The sequence below is a fragment of the Schistocerca cancellata genome, chromosome 3 (assembly GCF_023864275.1).
Source record: "Schistocerca cancellata isolate TAMUIC-IGC-003103 chromosome 3, iqSchCanc2.1, whole genome shotgun sequence".
NCBI classification, from domain to species: domain Eukaryota; kingdom Metazoa; phylum Arthropoda; class Insecta; order Orthoptera; family Acrididae; genus Schistocerca; species Schistocerca cancellata.
The window spans coordinates 282028511-282054385 of NC_064628.1; the positions used below are offsets into that span (position 1 = coordinate 282028511).

General features: G+C 41.8%; 1 protein-coding gene across 1 annotated transcript in view; it reads right to left on the bottom strand.

Moving 5' to 3' along the window:
* LOC126176697 (UDP-glucosyltransferase 2-like) overlaps window positions 1-25875 on the bottom strand; it is a 70327-nt gene that overhangs the window by 21791 nt on the left and 22661 nt on the right. Inside the window, exons 2-4 of the mRNA XM_049923859.1 lie at window positions 23618-23796; window positions 5354-5810; window positions 3909-4131 (exon numbers count right to left, since the gene is read on the bottom strand). Of these exons, the coding sequence (XP_049779816.1) occupies window positions 3909-4131; window positions 5354-5810; window positions 23618-23757 (820 nt within the window). The 5' untranslated portion in view covers window positions 23758-23796. The remainder of the gene's footprint in view (window positions 1-3908; window positions 4132-5353; window positions 5811-23617; window positions 23797-25875) is intronic.

Sequence of the window (25875 nt, forward strand, 5' to 3'; positions counted from 1 at the left end):
AACTAATTCCGTATTTCTAGGAGGCTTTTTGGTACTGTACCACAGAAGCGGATTGTAGCGAAACTGCGTGGTTATGGAATATCGTCTCAGTTACGCGATTGGATTCGTGATTTCCTGTCAGAGAGGTCACAGTTTGTAGTAATTGACGGAAAGTCCACGAGTAAAACATTAGTGATTTCTGGCGTTTACCAAGATAGTGTTATAGGCCGTCTGCTTTTCCTTATATATAAATGATTTAGGAGACAATCAGAGCACCCGTAGCCGGCCGGGGTGGCCGTGCGGTTCTATGCGCTTCAGTCTGGAATCGCGCAACAGCTACGGTAGCAGGTTCGAATCCTGCCTCGGGTATGGATGTGTGTGATGTCCTTAGGTTAGTTAGGTTTAAGTAGTTGTAAGTTCTAGGGAACTGATGACATCAGATGTTAAGTCCCATAGTGCTCAGAGCCATTGGATTTTAGAGCAGTCGTCTTAAGTTGTTTGCAGATGATGCTGCTGTTTATCGTCTATTAAACTCATCATAAGATCAAAACAAACTGTAAAACGATTGAGATAGTATCTGTATGGTGCGAAAATTGGCAATTGACCCTAAATAATGAAAAGTGTGCGGTCATCCACATGAGTGCTAAAAGGAACCCGTTAAATTTTGATTACACGATAAGTCAGTTAAATATAAATGCCACAAATTCAAGTCACTACCTAGGAATCACAATGCGAACAACTTAAGTTGAAAGGAACACGTAGAAAGAGCGGAGAAGGCAATCCAACGACTGCATTGCATCGGAAGAACACTTACAAAATATAACAGATCAACTAAAGAGATTGCCGACACTACGATTGTCCGTTTTCTTTTGGAGTACTGCTGCGCGGTCTGGATTCCTTACCAGATAGGATTAACGGCGTACATCCAGAAAGTTCAAAGAAGAGAAGCACGTTTTGTGTTAACGTGAAATAGTGGAGAGAGTGACACTGCCATGATACAAGATTTGGGGAGGACATCATTAAAACAAAGGCGTTTTTGTTGTGGCGGAATCTTCTCACAAATTTCAATCACTAACTTTCTCCTCTGGCTGGCTCTGAGCACTATGGGACTTAACATCTGAGGTCATCAGTCCCCTAGAACTTAGAACTACTTAAACCTAACCAACCTAAGGATATCACACACATCCATGCCCGAGGCAGGATTCTAACCTGCGACCGTAGCGGTCGCGCGGTTCCAGACTGAAACGCCTAGAACCGCTCAGGCACATCGTCCGGCCTTTCTCCTCTAAATGCGAAAATATTTTTTTGACTCCGACCTACATAGAGAGAAACGAATAATAAAATAACGGAAATCAGAGCTCGCGCTGAAAGATATAGGTGTTCGTTTTCTCCGTACCCTGTTCGAAATTGTAATAACAGAGAATTGTGGCGACAGTGTTTCGATGAACCCTTCGCCAGGTACTTAAGTGTGATTTGCAGAGTATCCATGTAGATGTAGTAGATGTGGATTCAGATGCAGACCGAACCCTCCTTGTACAGGGCCTTCCATATATTACGCAAGTTTTAAATTGAGTGTAAAGTTTTGGAAAAATTGGAAATTTGTGGTAAGTCTTATGGGACCAAACTGCTTACGTCACCGGACTCTAAGCTGACGCGCTACTTAATCAACTTAAACTAACTTACGCTAAGGACAACGCACACACCCATGCCCGAGGGAGGACTCAAACCTCCGACGGGGGTAGCCGCGCGGACCGTGAAAGACGCCTAAGACAGCGTGCTACTCCGCGCGGCGGTAAAGTTTTATTTTCGAGTTTACAGTACTGTATTTATTGCTTTTAATATCGTTTGCATTCCCATTACTTGCTCAATCGTTGCTTGTGTATTTCAGTATCTCAGCCGCCATGGAGCTGTTCACAAAAGAGGAACAAGATATCATTGTGAAAATCCATTACAGAACCGGCGAGTGCTATGCATAGACCGCTCGTAGACTATGCCCCTACAGCATTAACAGTTTTGTGGGTCCTTTGCAACCGTAAAATCACCCGGACGAAACCGTACGGTTCGCGCGGAATAAAACATTGAATTGGTGTAGAATAGTGTGCCTGTGAGCCCTAACAAGTCGCTTCAACGTGGGTCTCAACAACTGGGAATTTCGACAGACTCTTTGCAAAGAATTTTGGAAAAGGAACTTCATATGCACCAATGCAAGATTCATTTGACGCAATATCTTAAACCCACAGATCATCTGAAACGGGAACTTTCGCCGAGTGGGCTCTCACAAAACTAGAAGCGGACAACAGTTTTGCAAAAAACATTAATCTTCAGCGGCGAGGCACTTTTTCAACTGTTTGGGTTCGTGAACCGAGAAAATTACTGTATTTGGGGTCAAGAAAAGAAAACCCTAAGGTGGTCCAAGAGAGCCACATGCGTACACTGTGAACCACAGTTTGGTGTGTCTTACAGGCAGGTGGTGTGATCGGCCTTTTCTTTCTTGAAGATTGCGACGGTAATGCGGTAACAGTTAATGGTGAGTGCTATCGCGAAATGGTCAGAAACAACTTCTGGCCTGCTCCGGACGATGTTGTTACATCCAATATGTTGTTTCAGCAGAAGGGGGCTACGTGCCACACATCCTGCGAGACAATAACCCTACCTCATGAAAAATTCTCCCAGACTGTGATCTCACTTCGTGGCGAATTGGAATAGCCTCTTGAATCGTGTGACCTTACTTCATGTGACTTTTTTTATTGGGTTATGTGAAGTCAAACTTCTACTAGAACAAATCACAAACAGTTCTCAAACTGAAGGAAGAAATTCAACGGCTCATCAACGACATCAATAGTGATATCTGTGAAGTTCATAGAGTAACTGCTTGCCGAGACAGTGGAGGTCGTCATAAAAAAAAAAAGAAAAAAAGAATTTTCTTATATCGATGCATTTTTTATTTCATTAGTACATTTTAAAAAAATGGCGTAATATATGAAAGATACGATACAAACTTAAGGTCATGTACTCACGCTGTGGAGATACGTCCGCAGTGCGTGGTCTTGCGGTAGCGTTTACGCTTCCAGCATGTGGGATCCCGGGTTCGATTCCCGGCGGGGTAAGGATTTTCTTCTGCCTCGTGATGACTGGGTGTTGTTGTGTCGTTTTCATCATCATAATTTATCCCCATTACGGTAGGAGGAAGGCAATGGCAAACCACCTTGCCTAGTAAAGCGGTGCGGGTCTCCCGCATCGTCCCCTACGCTCCTCGGAGTATGGAACCTCATCATCATGGAGATAAGGCAGCAATGAACATACCACAAATAACTATTAATCTCCATTCGTCGAACTGTTACCGGCCGCCGGTAGCATTACAGGTGGACTGTAGAGCAATCACTGATGAATGAATGGTGACGAAATGGACTCATAAAAAAGGTGTGACAGGTAGAGTATGCACGGATCCTTCCAGAACTGTTCGACTTGCTCTGACGACAGCTGAAATATCAGCAGAGGTTACAGACGGAATGTCACGGTGAACCAGCGGGAACAGATAGCTGGAAGCTGGGCTGATATATTGAGCGTCTCGAGCCACTTACTGCTGACACTATACCATACACAAAAGTCATTTGCATGGTGCAACACCAGAGCCAAACTGGATATAAAATGGTGTTCTTTGGCGTTCAGCGATGAGTGTCGCTTCTGTTATTGGCGGTGAGATCGATGACATCGTGTCCGTTGACCATTTGGTGAAACGTGAAAGGAAGCAGCGATCCTCGAGACCATACCACCCCAACTACTGGGATCGTGGAATGGGGACTTACCGGAAAGGAGAACGGTCAGTAACCGTACTGTCGCCTAAAGTTAATGACATTTTCCTATTTTGTGTCATAATTTCGTGAACACTGGTGAAAATTAAAAAATATTGGAATAATGGAACCACTTACCCAAAACTTCTTCTTGAGGTAGCCACTGTGCAATCATGACATTGTTTGGCTTCCCTGGTAGGGAGTCATCCTCGAATTTCCAGAGCACCCTTTGCGGCAGTTCGGAAAAAGCATCCATGAGGGCTTGTCGTGTGAACACAGGAAGGCTGCTGCTTTTTACGTTGGAACCAAGACTGAAGTATATGAATCCGTGTTTCGCACCGTTCAGGAAAGATTGTATCTCCTAAAATGATAGTCACGTCTCACACTATGGGTGGCGCATCATATAGGATGACTCAAAAGAATGGGAAATTTTGGAACATCTTGTGGCAACGCTGCGAGGTGGGTGGTGTCGAATGACATACAGAATGCTGCTCGCACTGTGGTGCCATTCAGGAAACAGTAGACATAGAGTAATGGAACGGTGTGTAGCTTGCCTTTACGCCAAAAGCCTATTACAAGAATGGAAGTGTGGAGTGTGGAGGCCGCGCGTAGAGAGTTTCGGCGTCATTTCAACATCGGACTGCACGGTCGTGTTCCCTCCGCGCACGCAGTCGTTACCTCGGTCCACAATTTTGAAACAACGGGTTCTGTATTGAAGAAGCAATCTGCAGGGAGAGCTCGAACCGCCCGTACGGGAGATAATATAGAGCCTGTGCAAAATGTTCTCGTGAGAAGCCCACAGTGCGTTGTTCGACGTCACGCAGAGTCTCTACAGTTGCATCGTTCGACTGTTCAACGAACACTGAAAGTGGATTTAAAGTTCCATCCGTACACGCTGCAGTTCGTTGAGCAACTGCAACCTAACGATCTGCTAATGCGTAATCATTATGCTGAAGGAAAATTATTGTCGGATTAAAACTGTGTACCGGACCGAGACTCGAATTCGGAACCAGTTCGAGTTCGAGTCTCGGTCCGGCACACAGTTTTTATTTGACAGGAAGTTTCATATCAGCGCACACTCCGCTGTAGAGTGAAAATTCATCCTGGAATATGCTGAACGCTTGTTAGCAAAAGTGCACGATGATAACAAGTTTCATTAACAACATGTGGATGTCGTACGAAGCTCACTTTCACCTCACTGGCTTTGTCAATAGACAGAATTTTCGCTGCTCATCTCAGCAAAATTCACGTGGGACCACTCCAAGAACGCTGTTTACCGCACTCGACCTGATACCACCGAAGAACTTAAAGCAAGAATACGAGGGGAAATCTCCAAGATTCCTACCGAAATGTTAGATGGAGCCGTGCATAACGTTCAGGAATGCGCGCGCCGAGGGGCAGCTCTTATGTCGGATGTGATGTTGAAAAAACAAAAATGCTTGTGGCTTACTAAGTTTTGTACACTGACGTAAATAAATATGTATAAAGTATTTTTGCTCATTCATTAATCTACATTCCAAAATTTCCCATTCTTTTGAGTCATCCTGTATATTCGTTCTAGAATGAGCTATTGTAAGACATACCTGAGGGAGTGGTTTTTGGGGTCCCTTAATATGAAGTCCAGTCATCTGTATCACATTAGGTTGTATTGGATACGGATAGCTGGAAGAAAAATGACCACTTGCAAGCAATAGGCTTGTATTATATTGTAATTCAGCGATGCTAGGAACTTCACTTCCGAAGTGAGTTCTCATTATTTCGTCTTGAGATTCTATCAGTCTTTCGACGTCCCTACAGTCAGTCATCAATTGATACGCGTTGTCAGCTCTTTCCAAAAGCGTCATGTGATCCGTGTAGGGAGTAATCAGTTTTGGGATATATGCAGGGTTAATCGGATTAGCCACCATACGATGCATCTGTGGAGTCATTTGAGCCGAAAGGAAGCCAACTACTGGTGGATGTCCCAATTTATGAACGAGACCAAAGTAGCAGAAATATAAGAACATTTCCATTATCACCAGATCGAATTTTTCTCCAAACCTAGAACAGAAGATAACAAATAAAAATGAGAACCAAGAAAGTTGTTACCTACTTCCATCAGAAAGTAAAAGCGACAAAAAGACAACTGACACACAGAACTTCGGAACGAAACCCAGAACATGTATACCTCTCATGCATAAGCTCTTGTAAAAATAGTCCACATATTCAGAAGACATAATAGTCTACAACATACTCTCCCAAATAAGACACATACACACAAACACACACACACACACACACACACACACACACACACACAACATATACACATACGCTCATCACATACATCAGTCAAACACTACATAAATGAGTTGCAGTACCAAACTTACAGAGATGTTTGCAAACGCAACAGTTAACACATCAATGCATACTATACTAACAATTACTTCAAATCAGCATTAGCTACACACGTTATTGACACGACAGCAAATACTGGATGTTACAAAAAGGTACGCCCAACATTCAGGAAACATTCCTCACACACAAAGAAAGAAAATATGGTATGTGGACATGTGTCCGGAAACGCTTACTTTCCATGTTAGAGCTCATTTTATTACTTCTCTTCGAATCACATTAATCATGGAATGGAAACACACAGCAACAGAACGTACCAACGTGACTTCAAATACTTTGTTACAGGGAATGTTCAAAATATCCTCCGTTAGCGAGGATACATGCATCCACCCTCCGTCGCATGGAATCCCTGATGCGCTGATGCAGCCCTGGAGAATGGCGTATTGTATCACAGCCGTCCTTGTATCACAGCCGTCCACAATACGAGCACGTGAGTCTCTACATTTGGTACCGGGGTTGCGTAGACAAGAGCTTTCAAATGCCCCCATAAATGAAAGTCAAGAGGGTTGAGGTCAGGAGAGCGTGGAGGACATGGAATTGGTCCGCCTCTACCAATCCATCGGTCACCGAATCTGTTGTTGAGAAGTGTACGAACACTTCGACTGAAATGTGCAGGAGCTCCATCGTGCATGAACCACATGCTGTGCCGTACTTGTAAAGGCACATGTTCCAGCAGCACAGGTAGAGTATCCCGTATGAAATCATGATAACGTGCTCCATTGAGCGTAGGTGGAAGAACATGGGGCCCAATCAAGATATCACCAACAATGCCTGCCCAAACGTTCACAGAAAATCTGTGTTGATCACGTGATTGCACAATTGCGTGCGGATTCTCGTCAGCCCACACATGTTGATTGTGAAAATTTACAATTTGATCACGTTGGAATGAAGCCTCATCCGCAAAGAGAACATTTGCACTGAAATGAGGATTGACACATTGTTGGATGAACCATTCGCAGAAGTGTACCCGTGGAGGCCAACCAGCTGCTGATAGTGCCTGCACACGCTGTACATGGTACGGAAACAACTGGTTCTCCCGTAGCACTCTCCTTACAGTGACGTGGTCAACGTTACCTTGTACAGCAGCAACTTCTCTGACGCTGACATTAGGGTTATCGTCAACTGCACGAAGAATTGCCTCGTCAATTGCAGATGCCCTCGTAATTCTAGGTCTTCCCCAGTCGCGAGTCATAGGCTGGAATGTTCCGTGCTCCCTAAGACGCCGATCAATTGCTTCGAACGTCTTCCTGTCGGGACACCTTCGTTCTGGAAATCTGTCTCGATACAAACGTACCGCGCCACAGCTATTGCCCCGTGCTAATCCATACATCAAATGGGCATCTGCCAACTCCGCATTTGTAAACATTGCACTGACTGCAAAACCACGTTCGTGATGAACACTAACCTGTTGATGCTACGTACTGATGTGCTTGATGCTAGTACTGTATAGAAATGAGTCGCATGTCAACACAAGCACCAAAGTCAACATTACCTTCCTTCAATTGGGCCAACTGGCGGTGAATCGAGGAAGTACAGTACATACTGACGAAACTAAAATTAGCTTTAACATGGAAATTAAGCGTTTCCGGACACATGTCCACATAACATCTTTTTTTTTATTTGTGTGTGAGGAATGTTTCCTGAAAGTTTGGCCGTACCTTTTTGTAACACCCTGAATATTGAAACTGTCTTCATATATTACATGAAATAGACAAAGGATAACAGAAGAATTTATATAAAGAACTCGACGTATCCATAAATGGCACAAAATATAGAAACGAGTTCCTTAATGACAAGATAGAAAGCAATAATATCATTTTTTAAAACATTCTTCATAGTCGGATACTTGTTTTCAGTAACAAAGTAGACAGCTGTGTATTTCTTGAACCCTTCCTTCAAAAATGTGTTGATATGAAATACATTTTCTTGTGTTTTCTGGGAGAAAAAAGCATTTATTTTGCACTAATACCTATCGTATTGTAGTTCAAGTGTGATATAATTCTTTCAGAATGTAGCTTTCACTTTGATTCGAGTGTGCACCGTTTTGAAAATTCCTAGCAGAAAAAAAACTGTATGTCGGACTGGGGTTAGAACCCGGAGTTTTCAAGTAAAGTTCTGGGTTCGATACATCTCACTTTAATCTGCTTGGAAATTTCATAACAACACGTGGTCAAGTACAGCATCTTATCAGCAAATCTCTGATTCCAGCAAAGGAGCTCTGTGGGAATGCAAGCGATGTTATCGTTTTCGTATGGTTCTCTGTGTGCCAAAAACTGGAATACATGCTCACATCATACGTAAGTAATAAATTTTTGCACTGAACATATGTGACGTAAAATTTTTTAAAAAATTGATCGTGGCTCATAAAACATTTCTCTGCAGAGCGTTGCCGCCTAACTTCACTTTCAAATACAACAAAATAAAAACATCCCAGCTTTGGCATAAGAAATCATAATGTATGGTTAATAGATGGGAGCTTGATGGTAGCAGGTTGTTGCCGATACACGTCGTCACTAAACAAATATTGGTATTAGACGTGAATGAAGCAACAGAGTGTGTTCTGTATAAAATTCGTAAGACGGTCGCTGACCTTATTCAGATCTATATAAAATCCAAAAATTTCAGTACAAAATTTCTAAAATCTCATTTACCGTTTTATATTGGCCTTTTAGTTCAGCGCCCGAAGACTGTTACAAACCTGTACTTTACGCTAGTGATCTGAATCAATGACTCACTATCAGTGTTTGGATTTTGAAGGGAATTCACTTAATCTCGCCGTCTGACAGTCACTATATTAGTAAAAGAACAGTAGGCTAAGGTGAGATCGACACATCGTATTACTGAACAGGATTCGCTAGAGCGTTAGATCCATATTCGCGTGTTTGCGGTCGAAGAAGGGTTAAAAATGATGCTGTTGTAGCCCGTTATCAGTTAATACAAATGTAAATGTTTGTGGGGAAATCAAAACTGATAAGCTTTTGGTTGATTCCTGTGATGTATACGTGCCCGACAGTTCCGTGTTTTCTATGTTGGGAGAGAATGTCAGGTCGAATTCCGGATTCAGCACAACGCGATTGGCTGTGAGACCGGTATCGTCATGCTCCAAATATCCCAAGGGAGCCGCACTGAAAAGCAAAGGAAGACTGGTTATTGGCACATTTCTTTGGTGACTTAGCGAAATTAATAGAATGCAAAAGCCACTGGTACTTCAGTGGTGGTAGTTTGGCGGACGAGCGTTTCCATTTTGAAATGCTTAAGGTATGAAGGGGATGAAGATACCATTGAAATAGCTGAAGCGGGATCTTTGAATACTTACTGCTCATTACAAGTACGGATAGTGCTGGTCCCGTGACTGTTTTTCTGTAGTATTAATGGAAGGAGGAAGTGATCAGAGAAATCTGAGTGTTTCCAATGTGTTGAAAATATACAGAGGTGGCAAAATTTAAAATTCGTTCTTTGAGGAAATAATATATAATTTATTTAATCATGTCGAATAAAAGTATTCCTGAAAAGTGTGATTTATTTTCTTTATTGTTATGCCACTCCCATCATCACATGTCGGCGGGGTGGGCTGCCAGCGATAATTCAACCCTCTCTTCAGCCAAGGGTCAAGTGGAACTAACCAGGAAAAAACACTAAGATGAAGGTTTCACAAGTGAAACAATTTCTAAAGACGAAATTAATGAAAGATTTTATATGTAAGTAACATGGTTTTCTTCGATTTTATTTTATGGCAGGAATAATAAAAAATAAAAGCACAAACAATAAGAGTAGGTTTAAAGCATTAAGCACTATGCAAAACACTGATTTTAGGCAGACAGTGTTCAGGGCTGGAAAGAATGCCAATGTGCACTCGATGTGGCTGTCGGCGGGTATCACCCAAGATGTGGAGGGGGCCTTGCCTGCGGCAATCTAGCATCCAGAATGCAGTCGTCAGCAAATTGTTGCTCACGTCGGCACCAACTACGCCCGTCGCATGAGTTATGAGGCACTCCTGTTCGTACCGGTGGCTGGCGGAGGTGGTTAAGACAGCTGATATCGCGCGCAGTGCAAGCAGAGCTCGCAATTTTGCAGCATTGTGCCCAGAGTTGATCGGGGTCCTTTGGTTTGGAGGCGAGTGGACGTTGTTGTTGTTGTTTTTGATGATGGTGATGATGATGATCGGTCGAGTGGAGGGTCTCGACCAAAGGCTTCGTCGACTCTGTGACGGTTTCCGCTGCGGATTTATAGACCCGTGTTATCGTGTGGGGATTTGTAGGACTCTACTCAGGTAGCAGAGTACTTGTAGATTGCACATGAAGGTGTTTTAGGCTAGGCAGTGGTCTGAGGTGCTCTGACGAACACTTGCCAGTCGGTATGTAGCAACAGGAGTCAAACGGCGTTCAGAATAGACACTTCGACTGTCATAATTTTATCAGTAAATTGTAGAAGTATTCGTAATGAAGTTCCCGTATTTACTGCTCTCCAGGAAAGTTCTCGCACTCAAATTTTTATTGGGACTGAGAGATGGCTGAAACCCAAAGTGGAAAACGTATATCGGAAGGACAGATTAGAGACTATGGGGGAGGGGGGGAGTGTTTATTGCACTTGACAAAAATATTGTCTCTAGTGAGGTCGAAGTTGAGTGGGACAATCATGTTATCTGGTTACGTATAACAGTTGTAGATGAAAGCAAGGTGATTGATTGGTGTTTTTACCTTCCACCCGATTCTGCTGTGACAGTTCTAGTCATTACCGAGCGATGTGGCGCAATGGTTAGCGCACTGGACTCGCATTCGGGAGGACGACGGTTCAATCCCGCGACCGGCCATCCTGATTTAGGTTTTCCGTGATTTCCATAAATCGCTTCAGGCAAATGCCGGGATGGTTCCTTGGAAAGGGAACGGCCGACTTCCTTCACCATCCTTCTCTAATCCGATGAGACCGATGACCTCGCAGTTTGGTCTCCTCCCCCCAAATCAACCAACCAAGTTCTAGTCATTCAAAGAGAGTCTAGGGCCAATAGAACGTTAATCACCAGATCGTGCAATACTAGTTGGAGGCTACCGATTATAGACTGGAATGTCTATGGATTCATTGCTGGGGGTTACAGACAGACAATCATGCGAAATACTTTTGAACGAGTTTTCTGAGAACTGTCTTGAGCAGCTAGCTCGTCAGTCCACATGCAATGGAAATGTCTTAGATCTTGTAGCTACAAATAGGCCGGACTTTATCGACAGTGTGAGTATAGGAACGGGGATTAGCGAACATGTCATTATAGCAACTATGATTACGAAAATTAATAAATCAGTCAAGAAGGCTAGGAGTTATTAGTATCTCACTTAGATAGTGAATTGGGATGACTTAGTTCCACTAAGATTATGGGCAAAGATTAAGCAAATTGTGAATCGTGACATAGAGAATTTTGAGCCTAGTAAGTGGATATAGGATGGAAAACACCCACCATCGTTTAATAATGAAATTCGGAGGATGTTGAGGAAGCAGAGGCTGTTGTACTCTCGGTTCAAAAGCGGACGCACAAATGACGACAAGCGAAAGCTAGAAGAGATTCGGGCGTCTGTGAAAAGATATACCGTCACAACTTAGCAAAAGATCTGGCAGAGAACCCGAGGAAATTACGGTCTCATGCAAAATCGCTAAGCGGGTCTATGCTTCCATTCAGTCCCTTGTTGATCAGTTTGGAGTGGTAATTGAAGATAGCGAAACGGAAGTCGAAGTTTTAAACTTCACGTTCAAGAAGTCGTTCGCACAGGAGAATCGTACAAACATACCGTCATTTGATCATCGGACAGATTTCCGTATAGACGACACAGTAATAAGCTTCCCTGGGACAGAGAAACAACTGAATGATTTGAAAGCAAATAAATCACCAGGTCCTGATGGCATCCCAGTTCGGTTTTACGAAGAGTACTCTACGGCATTGACCCCTTACCTAGCTTCCATTTACCGTGAGTCTCTCGCCGAGCATGACATCCCAAGCGACTGGAAAAAGGCACAGGCGACTCCAGTATATAAGAAGGGTAAAAGAACGAGCCCGCAAAATTATAGACCAAATCCCTAACTTCTGTTTGCTGCAGAATACTTGAATATATTCTCAGTTCGAATGTAATAAACTTTTTTTAAGACTGAGAAGCTTATGTCCACGATTCAGCATGGATTTAGAAAGCATCGCTCTTGCGAAACTCAGCTTGTCTTTTTCTCAACTGATATACTGTGAAGTATGGATGAAGGGCAACAGGCACATTCCCTATTTCTAGATTTCTATAAAGCATTTGACACCGTGCCCCATTGCATGCCGTTAACGAAGGTACGAGCGTATGGAATAAGTTCTCAGGTACGTGAGTGACTTGACGTCTTCTTAAATAATAGAACCAATTATGTTGCCCTCGACGGCGAGTGCCCATCAGAGACAAGGGTATCGTCAGGAGTGCCCCAGGGAATTGTGATAGGACCGCTGTTGTTCTCTGTATACATAAATGATTTGGCGGAAAGAGAGTGGGGGGGGGGGGAGGGGGGGGGCAGCAGCAATATGCAGTTGTTTACTGATGACGCTGCGGTGTACGAAGAGGTGTCGAAGTGTAAGAAGATACAAGTACAAGCCATCTTACACAAAATTTCCAGTTGATGTGACCAATGGCAACTAGCCCTAAATGTGGAAAAATTTTAATGCGGATGAGTAGGAAGATAAAACCTGTAATGTTCGGTTACAGTATTACTAGTGTCCAGCTTGACACAGTCAAGTCACTTAAATATCTGGGCGTAACGTTGCAAAGCGATATGAGATGGAATGATCATGTGCTAACTGTGGTAGGTAAGGCGAATGGTTTACTGGGAGAATTCTAAGAAAGAGTGGTTCAGCTGTAAAGGAGAACGTATACAGGACGTCGGTGCGACCTATTCTTGAGTACTGTTCGGGTGTTTTCAGACCCGTATCAGGTCGGATTGAAGCAAGAAATCGAAGAAATTCGGAGGCGCACTATTAGATTTGTTACCGCTAGGTTCGAACAACACGCAAGTATTACGGAGATGCTTCAGGAACTCAAATGAGAATCCCTAGAGGGAAGGCGGTGTTCTTTTCGAGAAATACGACTGAGAGAATTTAAAGAACCGGCATTTGAAGCTGACTGCCGAACGATTCTATTGCCACCAACAGACATTGCACGTAAGGACCAGGAAGATAAGATGCGAGAAATTAGGGCTCATACGAAGGCATATAGACAGTCGTTTTTCCCTCGCTCTATTTGGAGTGGAACAGAAAAGAAAATGTCTAGTAGTGGTACAGGGCACCCTCCGCCACGCACTGTACGAGGGCTTGCGGATTATCAATGTAGATGTAGTTGTAGATCTTAAAAGGAGGTACTTCACTGTGACTAAAACTGGAAGGTCTTGCGTTGGGAAAGACCTCTGATTCTGCAGGGGAAAAAGATTGGACGTTGAGTAGGGTTGGGATATAAGAACGGAGGACTGATGCCTGATGTGGAGGAATCGTGAGTTTATTAACGGAGGGAGGTGTGGGGGGTAAAAATTGTAGACGGAGACGACGGGATGAATACAGTAAGCAGATTCAAATGGATGTCGGCTGCGGTAGTTACGTAGAGATGAAGAAGCTTGCTCAGAATAGAGTCGGACTGAAGATGTCAGAAAGAGGGGGACTAAACGAGGAAATTAATATAAGACGCTGAAGAAATGCAGCAACGGCTAAACTATTATTCCTGCAGTACTATCCATTTGCCTGCCATTATGGCGTCGTCTGGGTGTTCTCTCATCTGCTAGAATACAGTGAAGAACCTTCTTCTTCCATCTACTTTGTATTACTCTGGTTAAAATTTCCGTATTCCATTCCCCAGACAGACATAATTACGTTTCCCACTGCTGTATGTTGTTTAATTCATTTGTTTATTTTCCTGTAAGGCCTAGTATTTTATGATGTGCAATCCTCATTTCTTGAAGATTTCTGTATAAAATGTCCTCATCTTCCCGCCACGAGTCAAACCTTGTAATATACACTGATTGCAAACGTCCAGCGTTAGACACAGCCCATACTGAATACTTTATTTAGTTATGTGAAGCATTCTAAATCTTTGTTACACTCCTGCTTTTATTTTGTTGTCAGTCGATCCATGTTCCCTAATCGCTCTAATTAATTAGTGCCATGACTTCGTTGTTAATCTGAGATGTTTCCTATTCAAAGTCTTTCTCAAAAAATATTTTAGGCTCATTATAACTGATTTTGAGTGCCCACGTAGGTTATCCGTCCTGATATACATTCAAATTTGAAATGGCTGTTCAGTGCAATTAAAAGAGCCGTTAAATAAGGAAACAGTACCCTTAATATTTTGGATACATGTACGTATACTGAAACATGGTTTATATTTACCCTCGTTAAAAAATGTGTATGCCCTGTTTTCTGTTGCGAATAACCGTCTTGCAGTGTCATCGCCCTCAGCAACCTCGCTTCTGTAGTGGAAATTAGCTTTTTCCTTACGAGAACACAATGTGAATACTGTTGTACCATGTAATGTACCTCAGATATGAATTGTTTTGAACTGCAAAAAAACCTGCACCGTTAATTCATCAAAGCGCATGTATAATTACTTGTAATTATGTCCAGTGAACATTTAAACGTATCTTACAAAACAATATCGAATTTTCATTATCAATGCCAACGTTATTCCTATTACTTCATCTACACAAATATTGCATCTTTCTAGCTCTTTGTCCTTCGGTCTGACCCCTTAGCGATCTCGTTCTAGGCATAGCCTAAAACAAATATAGTTTATGTAGTTTCCATGCAATAATGGAAGTCGGATGTCATGGTTACTCAAAATAAAGAAATTAAAAATTACCATGCTTCAAATTTTCTGGTACGCCGGCAAATTAGCACAGTTACCCCTACAGAAAAGTAAGTGAAACAACGACGTAAATATATAACGTTATTTACAGACATAGTTTCTACAATATTTTGATTTCCAGTATTGACATCATCGACCTAGCAATTATCGTATTGTTGCTGCCCGATACGTGTGTGTTACCGTAAATTAACGATGTGGGCCTAGAATACGCTTCCATGAAACAGTGTTACTTTCCTGTGTCATTTCCACCATAGCACCTAATGGGTGCGCAGAGCAGAAGTTGGTAGCAATACAATTCTCGATGTTCGCGAATTGGAGATCTTAATGCGTGATAAAGAAGACATCATCAAAGCTGTTATGAATATGGAAGTACCAACTTCCTTTTACCATTCTTAATTGTTATGTACACACGATTTTTACTTCGTGCTGATCTATGGCAAAGGAGATACCAAATTATGTTAAGTTTCATTGGTCTCCTTGTATAATTAATATTAAAAATCGGTACTTCAATTTTCATGTTCATGTATTAATGTTATGATGAAACTACTGAGTAGTGGAAAATGTAGACAGATTACTAGAAAGTAAGCATTTTCTGCTACTCCATGCCACCGTGGTAGTGGAAGGAGGCGGGGGAGAACGGTTCTCAGAGGGGCAGCACCTGTAATAACTGCTAGTAAAACCTGTTGTGGAACATGCTTCAATGTGAAGTCATCAGTTCCTGCGAAAGAGTACTTTGCAAATGTTTGAATACATAGTGAAGCCTATGGAAAATCAATCAGCGAAGAGATAATGCTGAGAGGAACGAAACGTTATGCAGTTTTTTTCTTTCTTCACGCAAACCAATATTTACGGAGCTATAACTACTTTTCTGTACTTCACAAATGACGAGTTAGAAGGACATAAAAGTAATTAATTCATACGTAAAATGATCACATTATAAATATACCATGAGTTGCTTCGTCTAAAAGCAGCACGTTGGCCGCTAATGCACGAATCGTGTCAGCAATGAGTGAAATTTAAGAAAAAGATCTTAACTTTTGATAGCATAACATTAGATGTCAGTAACGCCCCATCGGAGAGAGTGGCTGCGGTGTTGTGGGACTCCGCCAAAGAAGTGTATGCGAGCCAGTACAGTTTGACAGAGATATGTGGAGAGCAAGGCGAAGGCAACTTGGACGATTGGATGTCCCAGCATTCAACGACAGCTAATGAGGTAGTAATGGGGACTGCTGGTAAGAAAGCATAAATGGTGTAGATTCGAAGAGTATAAATATTGACAGCTATACCTATGTGAGAAGGACTGGTCGGGCACTTGGTTTCTAGTATTCTGTCTACATTATATCTGTATAATCTGAAGCTTTCTAAAAGAAGATTCTTGTGGTAGAAATGCTCTCTCTGTGATTCTTGTCCTTGGACCCTACACGCACGGAGAATATGCTGATTTTGCGAATTTTCGTCAAATAATAACGATTTATTAAACATTACTACAACCACATACGAGGGCTTAAATGGAAGCCATTGGGAAATGCCTTCATTTTCCCACAGCACCAACACTACCCACTTTCAGTCTCAACTTTTACAGGCCGACAATTACATTTATTTGTTATAAAGACAATGTAATGAAATATTCATATTTTTCAAGATTGAAATACATTTCTCATCATGACAAGTTTATCATTTAAACAATTGTCATAATTCAAAAACGTCGCACGATACTCAAAAACTAACTGCCGTAGTGAAATCAGAAGGTAAACAGTGCACATTAATGTGCCACATGTATTCTTTCTGTTAATTATTGTATCATTTTCTATGACAGGATATCTCTCGTATTTTAGAAAAATTGTAATAAAGGATTTTAGATAGTTTGAATCATAAAAGTGTGTGTTATAGTGATATGCAGTAAGATGGGTCCGTTAGATCGTGGAGTGATGGGGAAGTGATTTATAATGTTTATGAGAAAGCAATATATAGAGGCAGTTTGAGTTGTATTACCACTTGTACCGCAGTATGTGATGAACGTACTGTGAGAAGGCCGCTTGCTTCGAGCATGGAATATTTTGCCACAACAGTTGGTGGCGAATTTAATTAAATAGTGGTGAAAATTTAATAACGCTTCGAGTATAAACAATTAATAAAAGTCACCACGAGAGATTAGACGGACTTTTAATTGATTGAGGCGTTCTCGATTTAATGAGTGCAGGTGGATTCACGCCAATGCATTTTAAAGCTATATGGGATTAAAAAAATAAACATGCTAAAAAAAATATTGTCAGTGAAAGTAATTTCAGTATGGGCTGCCATTAGGCACACAGTATTTTATTGCTTGAGCCTATTGAACAATAAAATCCAGTGTTCATTTAAACATCAATGTTCACTTAAACTTCCAGTGTTCCTTTTAACATTTAGAAGAAATTTATCGTCAATATTTTGTTATTCTGGTGAGAACTAATGGTCAGAAAGAGCATAAGTTTTGATAGGACACATGTCAGCAGGCATACGATTAGGGATTTCGATGATTCGACACGTGTATCTTCGGTATAAGCCTGTCCTCCTGTACTGTCATAAAAATTCAATCCGACGGCAAGTGGTTTCGACAGCAAAATAACACAAACATTTTTATAATCATAACATAAGGAGACTTATATGTGTCGAAGCGTAATATGAGCTGTTTCAATCTCCAGATGCAATCGTGGAAAGAAGTAAAAGGAACAAAATTGCAGAAAATAATATAACTAATGCCAAGGAATTTTGTTTATAAAAGCAACCATCAGAAATCGCAAGAGGCTGTACCAAACAACCGCAGGAGACACCACCTGCTTCGTATTGACAATTCGCGCTGCGTAAATACAAGAGAAACACGCCGTATTAACTTGAAGACATTCATAAAACAGCCCTTGCTTCAAAAGCCTAAAATTCACAATAGAACATGAGGACAACAAAACCATAAATCTACTGGATCTCAAAATTACCAACCACCAACAAAAACGTAAGTTCAGCATTCACAGAAAACACAAATATACAGACATGACACTGGACAGTTCATAATGCTAACCCACCACACAGGACCATGCCGCATTTATGTCCATGCTACACAGAGTACACTCCCTTGATTTAGAAGAAAACACCCTCAGGAATGAGGTAGATACAATAAAAAACATTACCATAAACAATGACTACACAGCCAAAACAATTGGCAATTTAGACAGGCAAATGCACAAAAGTAAGACAAGAAATGGCCACACTGTGAAAGAAGAGAAAATATTTGCCAGTATCCCATACCTGAACGCCATATCACAAAAAGTCGCTAACCTTACAAAAAAAAAAAAAATGTAACAGCTGCGGTGTCAACTAATAATAAGTTGGGAAACTTAATCGTCCATAGCCTAAAATCACAAAATTTCAACAACAGTGGAGCGTGCAAACTATCATGTCCCATTGTCCTGCCTACTATGTAGGGAAAACAGGCAGAAACTTCAAAACCCGTTTCCAAGAACGCGTAAATGCTTTCAAGCTCAACCACACCAAAGAATCAGTTATTGCACAACATATGTTGGAAACGAAACATATCGTCAACAGCCTAGAAAACAGTTTGGTAGTACTGCATAATGAAGCCGATGATAAGGAACTAAATCTGTTAGAACAACTGGAGATACAGCTTCATAAAATAAAAAATTATGTTAAATGAACAAACAGATCTCGCAAGCCACGGTTATTTCAGTGGTTTTAAAGATCTATTCCAAAATTAATCCCTGCATGTGTCAATTGTTTAATAATTCGATCTCTGGCACTTCTAATACATTCATCTTTGATCACACCTATTACAGCAACATCTGTGAAGTGTTTACAAAAGTGTGTATGTAAACGTGGCTCTTGAGTGAAGTGATACTGAGAGACAACAGGATGGATAAACCAATATATGATGTTTCCAGAATGAGATTTTCACTCTGCAGCGGAGTGTGCGGTGATATGAAACTTCCTGGCAGATTAAAACTGTGTGCCGGACCGAGACTCGAACTCGGGACCTTTGCCTTTCGCGGGGACGGGGTGTGAGTCGTGCTTGGGTAGCTCAGTTGGTAGAGCACTTGCCCGCGAAAGGCAAAGGTCCCGAGTTCGAGTCTCGGTCCGGCACACAGTTTTAATCTGCCAGGAAGTTTCATATCACCGCACACTCCGCTGCAGAGTGAAAATCTCATTCTGAGTTTGAGATGTTTCCAAAGTTACGACACCTTCTAGCTTGGCTGACTACTGAAACTTTTTGTGCTTTTTGCGAGCAACTTGCTTTCTTTTACCTGTATAGGCTCAATGAAACCTTTTTAGTATGACTATTTTAAGTGCGAAGTAGTTTTATATTTTTCTTATTTGTCATTCGAGAACTACAGAAAAGCAGGTATAGTTCCGTAAATATTGGTCTACGTGAAGAAGAGTGTTGCGTATCTTATCGACTACTTTCAACGATATCTGTACGTCACCCTTTAAGTGACATTGGTAGTTCTATATACCACTGGTAAACAACTGGAATTACCAAGTACAGTTTTTTTTTCTATTAGTTCATTGGTATGACTACTTAATATCTCATATCCCGTGATAAAATTAAAAATGCATAATATTCATTGCTATTCTCAAACAGTAAATGCTGATATGTATTTCACTGTGATGCTGGAAAAACCTTTTGTCACTTAAAGACTTAATTTCTCCTTTTACCTCGGAAAGTTAGCCTGTTTTTCATTTTCCATAATGCCAACATAATTCAAACGGACGTTTGTTGGAATAGCAATAACATATATTTTGTTAGACAGTTCAGGGTAATGTAAAGAGAAAGGTTACACAGACAACCTTCGATCTATCTGAACCGACTCGCAAGGTCAGCTTTCTTTGTTTTCCAAACCGTCAGCTGTGTTCCAGATATACGATTCATGTATATTTAATTCTAAGCTATAAGACAGTGTTGCCATCATGCTATACCTTTTTTAAGGAAATCTGTTTTCGCTTGTGTCAGTCTGCCGTAGAGGCATACGAAATCTATTGGATCACATCTAACCGTTGGGAAAGCAACTGGAGGAGGTCCTAAATGTGGAAAGATTTGTACATTTATAGAATGCCATTACAGATACACCAAAAACTGGTGTAATGTTTATTTATTCACGAGAAACCAATTTCGGTCAAACTACCAGCTTCGTCACGGATTAATGCTGCACCACATAAAGGAAGTTCTTTGATGTCAAATCCGCAATTGCTACCAGTTTCAGCATCTGTCGGGGAAACACTAAAAGCACCTTATCGTCCATAATACGATGTAGGAAAACTTTAGCATTCAAAAGGGTTTCCAGTCGTCTCGGAATGGATAAATACAGATCCTGTACGGTTTTCAAGGGAATCGTATACCATTCGTAGAACAAAGCATTCGCAGTTCAGGTAACAATGATGGAGGTGCACAGTGATAACGCACCCTTTCTCCAAAGTAGACCACAAAGTCTGAGTAAGCTCGGTCAGAAGTTGGAAATAGTATGAAATTAGACTTATCCGAGAAAATAACTTTCTTCCATTGCTCTATAGTCAGGATTTTATGGATTCGGCACAACATTTTCCTGTTACGGGAATTTACATCAGTGATTAATGTTTTTGGAATCCCAGCTTGTCCTGAAATTCCTTGGTTATGGAGCTCTCTTCGTGTCGTTTTGGTGCTCACAGTGTTCGCGAGTGCAACATTCAGTTGTGCAGTGACATTTGCAGCTATCGTCCTCTTACTTCTCCTCACAATACTCTTCAATGATCGTCTGCCACAATCACTCCACACACATTTTCGTCTGCGTTGTGACTTGGCGGTTGGTGTTTTGCCGCTTTCCCTGTTTGCGTTATGGCGCCTCTTGAAAAGCAAACATTTCAGGTACCTTGGTTGCGGAAGCATACGAGCACCAACAATTTGCCTACATTCGAGCTCACTTAGCTTCGACGTAATGCGCTCACTACGACACAGAACACGAGCGACACTTGAAATGCACTGAGGACATTGCACAGGTTCCATTCTTGGTCAAATACAACAGCGCAACTTACAGGGTTGTCTGGCATCTGCATTTATGTTTAAGCATGCATTTGTCGCTGTGTTCCATATTTTTATCCATCTATTGTCTCATACATTTTTTTCATTAGTCACTAAGTGCACAAATCGACCACCGTCGTGCTCAGCGTACTATCTGACCAAAGTCGTATCATTGGATACGACCCAACTTCCGTGCATTTTAAAAGTGTGACACTACTTTGTGAGTATCAGCTAGTAAGCTACTTCTTGATATACACCCTAAACGTATTTTTAGAAGTATTATGTTGTTGTCGATAAAGTTGTACCAATCGTCTTCGTCTCTTAGCATTACATGTATTACACTGAGACTTACAACGCGAAGAAAAATACACAAAATGATTTGGAATCCTTATCGATTTCACTGTACTTGGAATTGGGACAAGACAAGTAAGGCCATCATGGTTTGATACTAAATGCGAAATAGTAACTGAAGAAAAGAACAAAGCATATAGAAGGAAACTGCGATCACACTGTACGAGGAGGATAGTAGAAGAATACAAAGAAAAACGGAGGATTGAAAAGAGGACTCAGCAAAGAAAAAAGAGAGAATGGATGAAAGCAAGTGTCAAAGAAATGGAGCTCATGAGAAGCAAAAATGAAATAAGAAAATTCGTAGAGAGGTGAATGCGGCACGGAAGCCTTTTGGTAGCAAAACAAGCTTAATAAAAGATGAGACAGGGAATATAATAAGTGAAGGGAAGGGAATATGCGAAAGATGGCGCAGGTATTTTGATAGTCTCCTCAACCCTAGAATAACTATACCAGAGAACCCAACAGACACGAATGGGGAAGAAGACCCAGGCAACAACACTACCCCACCAAATATAGAAGAAGTGAAACCTGCCATGAAAAAATTGAAAAACAACAAGGCGGCAGGGACAGATGGTATTCCAGCAGAACTGTTTAAACAAGGAGGCAGAGAGCTGGAACAAAGCCTTCTGAAAATGGTCACCAGAATATGGGAAGAGGAGAAAATGCCCCAACAATGGAAAGGGGGTATCATATGTCTCATATATAAGAAAGGAGATAAGATGGAATTTGGGATATAAAATACTCTCTAATATACTATTCGACAGAATACTGCCAATTATACAGAGGGAGACAGGGCCGTACCAATGCGGATTCCTTCCTGGGAAGTCAACCATAGATCGAATATTCACCTTAAGACAAATCCTGGAAAAAACAAACGAATACGGGGTTGGCACGCATCTCCTCTTTATAGATTTCAAAGCAGTTTACGATAGCATATATAGAGAGCAGTTATATCAAGCTCTAGATGAACTGGGAATCTCTAGAACGTTGGTAAGGCTGGTGAGAATGACAATGAGCGGAACACAAGGGGATGCATTGGCATGCCTTCTCTTTAATGCCGCCCTGGAGAAGGGGATGAGAAACGCAAACCTTCTGAACAGAGGAACGATCTTCTATAAATCGGTGCAGATACTGGCCTACGCATATGACATAGATATAATAGCAAGAACCCAAAAAGCAATGGAAGAGACATTTACAGCTCTTGAACAGACCAGTAGGAACATGGGGTTAATTATTAATGAACAAAAAACAAAATATATGGCAGCTGGAAAAGCACACAGAGAAAATATGCCAGATGTAATAACAATGGGCAACTACACATTTGAGAGAGTTGAACATTTCAAGTATCTGGGCTCGACAGTTACACATCTGAATGATACCTCCTTTGAAATTAAGCAGAGATTAATACTGGCCAACAGAGCCTGTTTTGCCCTAACAAGACTTCTATCCTCAAGGCTCCTGATTCGTACCACGAAATCAACTATGTATAAATCACTTATACGATCAGTACTTACATATGCCTCTGAAGCCTGGACATTAACAGCTAAAGATATTGAAACACTGGATGCATTTGAAAGAAAGGTACTTAGGCGAATTATCGGTCCAATCTGTGAAAGAGGAAGATGGAGGAGGAGATACAACCATGAGTTGTATACCATATACAAAGACCAACTCATCAGAAGGATAGTGAAATCATCCAGATTGAGGTGAGCGGGACATGTGGCTCGCATGAATGATACAGAAGTACCAAAAAGAATATTACAAGGAAAGCCAGGAGGGCAGAGAGGACGTGGTCGACCAAGAGCCAGATGGGAAGATGGAGTAACCGAAGATCTTAGGAAGATGGGCTATAGAAACTGGAGAGTATTGGCAAAGGACCGAGAGAGCTGGAAGGAAATTATAGAAGAGGCCAAGGCTCATCATGAGCTGCAGAGCCAAGAAAGAAGAAGATTATGTTGTTGTCGATAAAGCTGTACCAACTGTCTTCGTCTCTTAGCATCACATGTCTTACATTGAAACATACAACGCGAAGAAAAATACACAAAATGATTTTGAATCCTTATCCATTTCACTGTACAAGCTGTAACGGTGATAAATCAGGTGCTCAATTTACAGGAAGATGTTACAAAGTCCCAATACCGTTGTTAACAGCCTAAGCTACTATGTACCGATCTTAGCTTCTCTATTATCTGACGAAAAAGAGTACTTACTGAAGTTGTTTTACAGCAGGAGTTTTGAGCTGAAGGTCACACCCTTTGTGAGCAGCGTTTATCATCATTTCCAACCTCTCATCTTTGGACAACTGGCCAATTTTGGTGAAATCAACAGCGTTCTTCCACTCGTCGTACATAAACGATATATCTATCTGAGTTGTGTTTGGTGGTGGAACCTGCAACACAGAAATAAGTTTTCAACAACACTGAGATGCACCTATTGTACTATATGTGGTGTCGTCCGAGGACTGAGGTCCCATCTCAAACTTGGTTCCTCATGACGCAGTAAGGACAGTCGCGGCCTGAAGCTGGAACGATTGAGAGACGGGGGCGTAGACACGCCCTCCAGAGGTTTCGCACGCTGCAGCAGCTGGAAGGCTACTGACGTCAGAGCGCAGTGCCGCCCAGCCCACTCTGCATTCATCGCTTACGACAACAGCATCGTCTTACTTCAGATCCAGCTCCGCGAGTTGTACGAGAACTCAGAACTGTGTCGAAGTTACTAGGCAATTGTACACTGTGCGAAGATACTATCGTTCTGAGTTGTATCAAGTGATAGGTTATATAGAGTTCAGCGACAGGGTCATCCTGTGGACATGGTCTACTTCCAAGCAAAGTATTGAATCTTGTTCAAGTATTAATAAAGTGCTCTAATAAGTTGTGTACGTTGCAGTAGCCACTCGACCCCCTCTAGAAGTAAATCTAGAATTGCTAGAACCCATTATAGTGTCGTCGCGAGTGTGTCAAGTGTTTTTTCGTCGGGCACTACGCCATAGAAAGTGATAAAAGCTAATAGATTTTGACCATTGCTTCTTTTGACCAAACGTCTTGTATCCCATATAAAATTTGATATCGCGACTGCGCGTGAAACTTTTAAAGGCTCTGAGCACTATGGGACTTAACATCGGAGGTCATCAGTCCCCTAAACTTTTACTTTCTTTTAATTACTTTTCACAGAAGGCCTTTTGTCCTATCGTTAATGGTTTGCACACATAGCAACCATTCTATTCAATTATATATAATATGTCAAAGGATACAAAAGTCGTTTCCAAATGTATCCATTCTCCAGCAAGAAGATCGTCGCAGCATTCTTTCTTGAGAACCAGACAGGGCACCTGCTTCTTCGTTTGAATTCAAAACCTCTTCAAAGTAAGGCAAGCTGACGCTGATGTTTGTGAATCACCTGTGTGCGTGTGTGGATTGCAGAGGGGAGGGCGAGGGTTTGCAGCCGGCTGCATAACCCATCTTGACAAGAATGACACTTGCTACTTGGATTCAGAAGCCATCGTCGGTTCCTTCAGGCAGCTGGCCGAATAGTTAAATGTGCCGGCCAGCGTCACACGCTAGTTGTAAGCACGGCTCGAGATCTTCTGCTGCGTGCACAGAGTCGATAGCATGTCTCTGGTTAGGTCGAGTGGAGAAATTAATCACAGGCTCAGATGATTCTGCGACAATCTAGAATGTGACCTTTTTGACTTCCGCTGTCGTGTGGAGAAATGTAGCACATTCGCTCAATACGTCTGGCAAGTATTACATAGAGGAAGAGAGAATGTGTGGCATTTTACGTTAGAGGACCACTCCATAGACGCTGTGATGAATTACGTGCCTTGGTCAGAGAAGAGACTATTTTAGCCATCAATGATAACATTTGTTCTTACAGTTCAGAAAAAGAAGATATTACTGTAATCTTGGGTAACCGCAGGAGGGTAAATAGTATGGTCTCACTTATTAAGATAATAATATCCAGGTAGTGGGTGCCGATCATCAGATCGTCGAAATTAAGCGCTGTCGGGATGGGCTAGCACTTGGATGGGTGACCATCGGGTCTGCCGAGCGCTGTTGACAAGTGGGTGGCACTCAGCCTTTCTGAGGCAAACTGAGGAGCTACTTGATTGAGAAGTAGCGACTCCAGTCTCGGAAACGGACATACGGCCGGGAGAGCGGTATGCTGACCAAATGCCCCTCCATAACCGCATCCAGTGACGGCTATGGGCCGGTCGGTACCGTTGGGCCTCCATGGCCAGTTCAGGAGGAGTTTAGTTCAGTTTTAGTGGGTATCGATCTATTTGTTCATGTAAAGAACTCCATAATATATAGAGCGATTATTATAGGTTTCGAATGAAATATAATCAGGGTGAAAGTAAGCATCAATGGTTGGTCAAGCAAGGTTATTAAATACTTTTGTAGACCATATGCCCCAGGAACTGTTCAATGTCATGCCTAAGTTTCCTGCTCACACCATCGTAATAGGGAGA